Genomic DNA, 10,465 nt, shown 5'->3' with positions numbered 1-10,465 from the left:
ACACACACACACATATATACATATATATATACGACATGCTTCTTTCAGTTTCCGTCTATCAAATCCTCTCACAAGGCTTTGGTTGGCCCGAGGCTATAGTAGAAGACACTTGCCCAAGATGCCACATAGTGGGACTGAACATTTCAATGTGGGTCTTTTTTGGCTTTGTGAAATGCCAGCAACTGTATGCTGAAGCATTTTATGACTGAAGAGGTAGTTTTTGGCAACGATGATCATCTTATCTCTTTGTATATTCAGGATTATTATTATTATTATTATTATTATTATCAAACCTGCCTTTTTTTCTTTATTAATATAGTAGGGTGTTATTTTGAGATATTTAATTGCTAATACTAGCAGTTCAAGTGGTTGCATAGAGTTAGTTTTTACATTTCGTTTTTAATATTTAGTCAACAGTGAACATGGGATTGTCTCTCATGATTGTTGTGGTTAGATGTTAGCTGTACCAAATGCGTGTTGAGGAAATATATCATGTGAGGATTATCTCTCTGAAATCATAGCTAGTCATGGTATATATTATATGTGATACTGTTCCTGTTGAGACTTTAGGCATTGTTGTTGAGTTGTTTGGAGTGTTTAGATGTATGTTGATATGACCTATATGTGTCAGGTGCATGTTGTGTCCTGTGAATTTGTTTTTGTGTTTATCCTTGAATGAAAGGTCCTGGTTAGTTGTGTATGTGGCATATATCATTCTGACCTCTGTCATTACTTTTTATCTGCAGTACAGTCAACCTATCTAACATATTGCTTGTTCTAATTAGATCATTTATTCCTATTGGCAAAGCTAATTATAGTTTGTGATAATCTTGATGTAGTTGCTCTAAAATGTTCCCATCTGACAACTGATCAAGAACTGCTGCTTTCTAAAATGGTCTTGGAAACTTCCTGTTGCCATTAATAATCATCATCTTATCATTAATTGCTAAACCTCCACTTGCAAACAATTTTATGCCAACTGTTGAGCTGTGGTCCTTAATTTATTCTGTTGCTGTGGTCACAGTCTTTATACCACAAGCCTCCTTGTTCTGAACTTAATCCATTCATTTTAAAGTGTTTGTATTTAATGATTTTATGAAAGATTGTTTGCCATGTTCCAAACTTTAATAATCACAGCTAGTTATTTGACTAAATTCATTTTAAATTCCTCATTATTTCAAATTACACCATCTTACGTCTTCTAAATGTCGAGGAAGAGTTTACCCATCAAAATTCAAGGGATGATTCTAATACCCACATACATAAACCTTTCTCAATTCACTACAGCTCTACACCAGATTAGAGATGCAACTCTTTGCCATTAGCCTCATACTTCATATCAATTTTTTGAAGTTTATATATATAAGCTATCCATCGGAGCAGGGATAGTACCCATAATCTTTGAAATTGAAACAGTAGATGTTTGGCTTGAATATTTGTACATCAACATTTTGTCGGGCCAGAAGTCCAGAGAGAAAGGATCGGGCAAAGTGTTTAGTACAGGGCTCAAATAGGGAGGCACGGTTTCTAAGAGAATATTATAAACATCCGGGAAAAAATGTTTAGATTTTTGAGATTCCATAGAGTACATTTGAATCTTCCAGTGAACCTGGTGTACTGTATTTTGACTAGATAAGCTAAACATACTATAAACGTCAGCTACTTTGAGTTCACTTGGAAGTGTTGGACATCAAACTTGTTCATCTTAAATTACAGCTGATTATTATTATTATTATTATTATTATCATTATTATTGATTTCTTTGAAGTTTGAACGTCTTCAAACTTTAACTAAATCCTCAACCCAGTGCCCCATTGGTGAGCCATTATTCTGTTTTAATTAATTAATTAACTAATTCATTTTGTACATGTTTTTAATAGCCCTTGTTTCAGTGAATGCAGCAGACTTTCTTTCACAACTTTGTGATTGCAGCCTTTGAGAGGCTGGGAGGTCATCCTGTCAATATACATATAAAAGATGGTGTACATACACTGCATAGATAATGACATTCAGACAAGGGTTTTATATCTGGTTGTTTACACAGGTACAGTACCAAAGATGTTTGTCGAACAAAAGATTTAGAACTTTTTGTATATTTGTTCCTTTGGTTTCTCCAATGTTTCAAGTGATCCTTTCTTCCGGCGTCCAAATAATACCCTGAACAGACACCCCATTTAAAAAGTTGTAACTTCAATCAATGCCTGGAGATACAGAACATAAATAAAAGACTAGACACTGACTTTTTGGACTCTGTAATATTAAAAGTGATGTAAATTATTCAAAACATTTTCACTAACTATGCTGACGCATCAGAACCAATTATCACAACTAATTAGTAATTGTGTTTGGAAGAAGATTCCTTTTACTTTCTAAAGACTTGTATGTTGACACTAATGGGACATTCTACCATTATAAGTTGTCAAAGACGTATTAGTATCTGTGGCTGACTCAACTATTTAGGATGTTTGTTTTTTTTTCTTTTTTCCTGTTTCCGTTGTGATTCACTCATTTGTTTTACTAATTAATATATCTCAATCAATTCCTTGTGAATCAATATATGAACTCTCTTTTGGAAGTAGGTTAAACTGTTGTATTGTAAAGACTTCAGGTTAGAACAGCTCAAAGCTGGAATTTAGATGAATATTATGGAAATATGTTTTATTCAATGTAATGTTTATGTTGCTCTAAATATTATTTAAAAATTAATTACTAATCATTGTTTCTTGATAAATGTATGTTGTTTTGATTTGGAAGATTCATTAATATGTATTTTTTTTATATTCCATAGTATAAAAGCACAATTGTGTATATATAAAACACTTAATGTAATTAGTTTAAAAAAAAATAAAATTATTAAATATTAATAAACATAGGCGTTGGAGTGGCTGTGTGGTAAGTAGCTTGCTCACCAACCACATGGTTCCGGGTTCTGTCCCACTGCGTAGCACCTTGGGCAAGTGTCTTCTACTATAGCCTCGGGCCGACCAAAGTGGATTTGGTAGACGGAAACTGAAAGAAGCCCGTTGTATATATATATGTATGTGTGTGTATATATATTTGCGTGTCTGTGTTTGTCCCCGCAACATCACTTGACAACCGATGCTGGTGTGTTTACGTCCCCGTAAATTAGCAGTTCGGCAAAATAGACCGATAGAATAAGTACTAGGCTTCCAAAGAATAAGTCCTGGGTTCGATTTGCTCGACTAAAAGTGGTGCTCCAGCATGGCCACAGTCAAATGACTGAAACAAGTAAAAGAGTATTCTGTCAATGGATATTTAAAATAGTTTAGTTTGTTTTAGCCATCATGGCTAAGGCCAAGCAGGAGCACCACTTTCAGAGTTAAATTATCTTTCTTTTATGTCATCTTTGTGTGTGTCCAGGGAGCTGGTTTCTCTGTTAGGTTTTTCTGAAAATGTGAAGAAAGTATCTATGTTCCTTTTAAAAAACTACCAAGAAAAATTTGCTCATGTTTATAAATACTTACGGAGACAGTTGTACGATCAGGAGTTTTTAAATGCCAATCTGTTGCTGAGAGGCTTCAAGGAAGGGTATTTTGCAAATGAGACAGTGCCTTTCGTTCCCCTCATTTCTTTTTTATTGTAAATGAAAGCTTAGAACAAGGCCTTTGAGAATCTTCCACTTGTATAGGTTGGCATTTCAGTGAGTAGACATAATGCATAGAAATCTTCCCTGTAGCCCAGGGAATTGCATATAACAGCAGACATTTTAATGGTTAGCATCTGTTAAATAATTTGTAAGCATCATTGTTATATGGTGTTCCCTTTATATTATTGACTCCTTCCAACCGTGAAATTACAATTTTTTTTTTTTTTTTTTTTCTCCACACTAGTAATCAGTAACTTGAATGAGTTCTTCAAATTTAGGTATTTTCATATTTTTCAAGTTAGTATCTTTACAGCTGGCTGCTCTTTCTGTGGTCAACCACATAGCTCTGAAGTAGGGGAGTGATGGGGTTTACTGATTTTTTAAAAAAATTAAATAAAGCTTCAAAATATTACACTTGATGGCGCTTATAATGCCTGGACCTCTTAGTTTGAGTTATGATGTGCCATAAAGTAAATAATATAAGTGTAGCTTTTGAGCGTGGCCGTTGCCAGTACCGCCTGACTGGCCTTCGTGCGGGTGACACGTAAAAGCACCCACTACACTCTCGGAGTGGTTGGCGTTAGGAAGGGCGTCCAGCTGTAGAAACTCTGCCAAATCAGATTGGAGCCTGGTGTAGCCTTCGGGCTCCACCAGTCCTCAGTCAAATCGTCCAACCCATGCTAGCATGGAAAGCGGACGTTAAACGATGATGATGATGATGATGTTGTAGCTTATATGGTGTGATGTCTTATCTTTTATTCGTTTCAGTCATTTGACTGCGACCATGCTGGGACACCACCTTGAAGTTGTTTTAGTTGAACAAATTGACCTCAAGACTTTCTTTTTAAAGTTTACTTATTCTATCAGTCTCTTATGCTGAACCACTAAGTTACAGGGACATAAACACACCCACACTGGTTGTCAAGCAGTGGTGGGAGATAAACACAGACATACACACACACACACACACACACACACATATATATACACACATACACGATGGGCTTCTTTCAGTTTTCATCTACCAAATTCACTCAATTCTTTGGTCAGGTTGAGGCTATAGCAGAAGACACTCACCCAAGGTGCCACTCAGTGGGACTGAACCCAGAACCATGTGATTGGGAAGCAAGCTTCTTAACACACAGCCATGCTTGTGCCTACATATAAACGTTCTGTTGTGAATAGTTTCTGGTTGACCATTACATTAGATAGTATTGTTTATTCTATTAGAAATAATACATTTCTAAATCTCTCAGAGATTTATGCAGTAGTGATATGTTGAAGTAGTTGTATGCTGCCAACTTAATGTGACAGTCCCATGAAGGGAATAATACTACTGTTGTTTAGACCTAGGAAGCTGTCAGAGAGATTTAGAAATATATTATTTCTAATTTTGAAATCAGTGAATGTATTTCACTAGAATTATTATGTTTACAAGGGCTTGACGGGTATCTTCAACTAGCAAGTCATGCTACTCCAGACTGATGACGAGCAAAGACTCAGAAACATGTCTCTGGGTGGAGGTGCTTGTCTCCCCCTTGTAAACATAAGAACACAGGAAATGTGTCGAGGCCGACAGGAAGCAGTGCAGCTTCCTACGTCGAAACAACAGTAGTATTATTCCCTTCATGGGACTGTATCATTACGTTGACAGCATACAACTACTTCATTGTTGGAATAACTGTGCAAACTAAAACTACTGTTCATTATCCATCCTCCTTCACTTCTCTTCCTTCTCATCTCTCTTCATAAATACAAAAAGAATACTTAACCCTTTAGCGTTCAAATTAATATGTCAAAAGTAATCCTTATTCATTTACATTTTTAAAAGTTAATCTGGTATTATCTTGTAGCTTCAAGAGTTGAAAGATGTAATTGTTTATTTTTAGAATGACATTGCAGGGTAGGTGTGAGATACTTGTTCTAGCCAGTTTGAGCATAAAATGAGTAGAATATTTGGGCTGGATATAGCCGGTTTGAATACTAAAGGGTTAAAATTTTGTAAAATTGTCTGACAAGTAACAGAGGAACAAGCAGAATTATTACAAGATTGATATTCTCGCTATTAACACACACACCTTCACCCTAAGTTAGAAACCAGTGCCAATAGCATTACAAGTGTGAGAAATGGTAAAGCATGTGCACAAAATACTTTTCAGCATTTCATGTCCCTTAATTTACAATATTGAAATCTTGCTGAGGCTGACTTTCATCAATCTTAGGTTAAGAAGAAAAAAAAACTAAAAATTACCGGTCGGGTAGTAATCAATGTAATCAATTGTTTCCTTCCAGTATTTATGGCTTTATGCCTCTTATATGTTAGAAAGCAGTATTAATGCTAGAAATTGTATGTATGTTGTTGTTGTTGTTGGCACTCCGTCGCTTACAACGTCGAGGGTTCCAGTTGATCCAATCAACAGAAAAGCCTGCTCGTGAAATTAACGTGAAAGTGGCTGAGCACTCCACAGACACATGTACCCTTAACGAAGTTCTTGGGGAGATTCAGCGTGACACAGTGTGACAAGGCTGACCCTTTGAATTACAGGCACAACAGAAACAGGAAGTAAGAGTGAGGGAAAGTTGTGGTGGAAGTGTACAGCAGGGTTCGCCACCATCCCCTGCCGGAGCCTTGTGGACTTTTAGGTGTTTTCGCTCAATAAACACTCACAACGCCCGGTCTGGGAATCGAAACCGCAATCCTATGACCACGAGTCCGCTGCCCTAACCACTGGGCCATTGCGCCTCCACTATTTGTATGTATGCATGTGTAATTATTTATACAGATGTGTGCTTTGTATACTTAAGTGTTGTCATATTTTGTTTCAGGATTTGTCTATCAGCTTTGGGCATGGCAACTTATTGACATCCTTGAAAAAACATTGGAAAACCTTTGTACCTGTCGTATATGCTCCTGGCCAGGAAAGTGCTAAAGAAGAGAGGCTCTCTCACAAGTTAATATTTCATCCGTTGGAAACCTTTCTTTGTGGCGGAGATCCAGAAACAGAGTTTAAACAGTTAAAAGAAAAAGATGCCCCATCGCAAATCTGTGGCCATGTTTTCAAACATGGTGAGCCAAGTTATTCTTGCAGGTGAGTAGAATGTTTTTGTTTTTTTTTTCTGACCTGTTACCTTTTCAATTTAGTTCGTCATCATCAAGCATCATTTTCCATGCTGACATGGGTTGGGCAATTTGACAGGAGCAGTCCAGCTGCTCTGGCTTCATGTCCGTTTTGGCATGGTTTCTATGGCTGGATGCCCTTCCTAATACTGACCACTTTACAGAGTGTACTGGGTGGTCTTACTTGGCACCAGCACGGGTGCTTTTTATGTAGCCCCAATACCCATGGGTATATATACATACATACATACATATATATATATATATATATATACACACACACACACACACGTAAAACTAATAGAAACAAAACTATTAACATATATACAAACAAGTATATATATATATATATTCATGGTGAAAATAGAAATGAAACTATTGAAAGTGAAACCGTATGATAGTGAAACTATTATATCACATTACACTAGAGATGTTATTGTTTGATTTTTGACACGTGATACCGAAAGTGTAAGAGATTGCTCTGGGGCTAATGAAAACTGTGTTGCAGTCTTCGTGAATTTTTATTGTGTTGCATTAACAATTCTGGTAGGTAAATCTTTTGGTAGCCTCCTGGAATTACAGTTTGTAATTCACTGTGAACATTACACATATGTGCTGAAGGGTTCACATGATATAGTTAATTGTGGATTTATGTTTTAAATACATACCTTTAGAATATGAAAAATATATTCAACTGTTTATGGATGTGTGTATATTTACTTATATATTTTATTTACCTGCAGCTTACATAAAGACAAACATTGTACCAATTCTATTTTCTTCTAAATGTTTTTAATTCCAGGGACTGCGCAAATGATCTCACTTGCGTCCTGTGTATCAATTGCTTCCAACAAAGTGTTCATAAGAAACACCGCTATCGGGTGAGTTTTCCCTTTTGACCAGCTTGGGTTTCAATTCTTATTTTGCACCGTCACTTTAAAATGCTTCTCCACTTCAGTTCTCATATTTGATTTTTGCCTATATTCTACTTAACATGTTCTTAGATGTCATGGTTGTTTTTAAACTGTGAATTTGATTCTGTTACTTATGACTATATGATCAAGAAGTGTGTTCACAACCATGATTCAGAATTTAATATCACTGTATCACACCTTGACCCTTTTAACATTTAGACCAGTCACATTCAGCCCAAATATTCTACCCTTTTTATATCCAAACTGGCCATATTTAGCCTCTTGCACCTACCTGACAAATGTCATTCTAAAAATAATCCTCCTTCATTGGACACGAAACTCAGCTTGCGAAGACTTATTGGGGCAAGCGAAAGCGAAATCGGGATGGCACCTGTGCCCAGCGTCGCCTTTCTGGCACTTGTGCACGTGGCATGTGAAAGGACTTTCGGGTGAGATCGTTGCCAGTGCCCCTGGACTGGCTCCTGTGCAGGTGGCATGTAAAATACACCATTTTGAGCGTGGCCGTTACCAGTACCGCCTTACTGGCCTTTGTGCGGGTGACACGTAAAAGCACCCACTACACTCTCTGAGTGGTTGGCGTTAGGAAGGGCATCCAGCTGTAGAAACTCTGCCAAATCAGATTGGAGCCTGGTGTAGCCATCTGGTTTCACCAGTCCTCAGTCAAATCGTCCAACCCATGCTAGCATGGAAAGCGGACGTTAAACGATGATGATGATTATTATTGAAACCTAAGAGCTATGAGATAATACAAGATTGATTAAAAACAATATGAATAAACAAGTGTTACAGATGACAGAGGGTTCAGAAGGTGTCTTGTACCATAACCTTGGATTGAACTGATGTTTGGTGGAAGAATTTGGTTAGTGGAAACGGCAGTTAACCCATCCCATCATGTGTGTGTGTTGGTGCATTCAACTAAAGTATTTTGTCATATCCTTCTACACCAATTAATGAACTTGATTATTTGATAAACAGAGATTGCTAAAATACATACCAAGTTAAATATTTGGGCCAATATAATTGGCTAAATTTTTGGCAAGAGGTATCTCAGCATTGCTAACATCCTGTTATTGAAACTAATAAAAGACTATAAACTGTACTGAACATGAAATGAGGAACAAAATAAAATTTATGTTATTTCATCTTAATCCTGTTAAACTGATTTCTGTTGTAATTATCCATTACTGTATTGAGTTCTCTTTCTGTGTTCTAAGTTCCAATATTGCTGATCTCAATGAGGTTGGTAAAATATGCAGCAGTGCTAATCTGGATTTTATTTTATTGGCTATACACATTGCCTGTAGATTTGTAAGATTAGATGCTTGGTGAACTGGCAGAGATAAAGCACTGGGTAACATTTCCTACGATAGTGTTTTTTTTTTGTTCTGATTTCATATTTTCTTGGTATTAACATTGCTTTCGTCTTCTAGGAATATTCAAAGAAATACCAACAATAGCAAAAGCATATACAATCATTCATCAACAGGTGCTTGCATAGTATACTTAAAATCAGATGGCCCGAACACATAAGCAATATGGAGCTATGGCAAAGAACGAATCAAGTTCCGATTAGAGAGCAAATATTTAATAAAAAGTGGAAGTGGATTGGTAGCACAATTAGAAAGGACACACCAAATGTAGTGAAAAGTGCTTTACTGTGGAATCCGGATGGATATAGAAAGAGGGGTAGGCCTAAGAACTCGTGGCGTAGATCAACACAAAAGGAACTAGAGAAAGGGGGACATTCATGGCAGAGTATAAGTACAGAAGCGAGAAATTATGCGACATGGAATTCAATTATAAGGCAAGAAGAAGAAAGAATACCAACAATATACTTGGCTTAATTCACTAATCCCCTTCCTTACAAAATTGTTTTGTATGAAATGAAAAGAGATTAATATTATCAGTATAATCGATATTATTGTCCATGCTAGCATGGAAAGCGGACGTTAAACGATGATGATGATTGCCATTTTTTAAATACTAGCTGGACCTGCGTATAGCCTTTTATGCTTTCTTACTGTGAAAAATTAGTTGCTATTTGGTGTAAACCATAACGAAACTCCTTGACTGACAAAATTCTTAGGTTTTTTTTTAGGTCCTTTCACAGCCAGATATGAAACATACACCTAGTTTCTTTTTCATATTTGACTGTGAAGTCTTATAACATTTCTGGCCATGATATTTAAATGCCATAAGTCATATATAACATGTTACTCAAGCATTTGTCAGGAAGTTTTCAGTACTTGTTTTTGGCCTTGGGTCAGTCCTGAATCAGCAGACCCAGACTATGAACGAATGCAGATCACATGACCACATGGAGGTTTTGTCATTGATTTAGGAAGTTCTCTGTAAAACCTATGGCACCCAATTTTGACTTTTCTAGTGAAGCTTGGTGGACGCATACATGAAATAATCTCCCATTTATGTCTATTTTATTAATTTCACACTTAATATTATAATGTTGGCACTCCATCGCTTACGACGTCGAGGGTTCCAGTTGATCCAATCAGTGGAACAGCCTGCTCGTGAAATTAACGTGCAAGTGGCTGAGCACTCCACAGACACGTGTACCCTTAACGTAGTTCTCAGGGATATTCAGCGTGACACAGAGAGTGACAAGGCTGACCCTTTGAATTACAGGCACAACAGAAACAGGAAGTGTGGTGAAAGAGTACAGCAGGGTTTGCCACTATCCCCTGCCAGAGCCTCATGGAGCTTTCGGTGTTTTCGCTCAATAAACACTCACAACGCCCGGTCAGGGAATCGAAACCGCGACCCTACGACCGCGAGTCCGCTGCCCTA

The 10,465-nt window shown here is 37.0% G+C and overlaps 1 protein-coding gene across 1 annotated transcript in view; it reads left to right on the top strand.

Moving 5' to 3' along the window:
• LOC106876698 (E3 ubiquitin-protein ligase UBR2) overlaps nucleotides 1–10,465 on the top strand; it is a 107,847-nt gene that overhangs the window by 31,872 nt on the left and 65,510 nt on the right. Inside the window, exons 2-4 of the mRNA XM_052972003.1 lie at nucleotides 6,434–6,696; nucleotides 7,528–7,623; nucleotides 8,875–8,968. Coding sequence (XP_052827963.1) covers nucleotides 6,434–6,696; nucleotides 7,528–7,623; nucleotides 8,875–8,968 — 453 coding nt within the window. The remainder of the gene's footprint in view (nucleotides 1–6,433; nucleotides 6,697–7,527; nucleotides 7,624–8,874; nucleotides 8,969–10,465) is intronic.

The sequence above is a fragment of the Octopus bimaculoides genome, chromosome 11, assembly GCF_001194135.2.
Source record: "Octopus bimaculoides isolate UCB-OBI-ISO-001 chromosome 11, ASM119413v2, whole genome shotgun sequence".
In the NCBI taxonomy this organism is placed as follows: domain Eukaryota; kingdom Metazoa; phylum Mollusca; class Cephalopoda; order Octopoda; family Octopodidae; genus Octopus; species Octopus bimaculoides.
The sequence above is the reverse complement of the archived record's forward strand: the minus strand, read 5'-3'. Positions and strand labels throughout refer to the sequence as shown.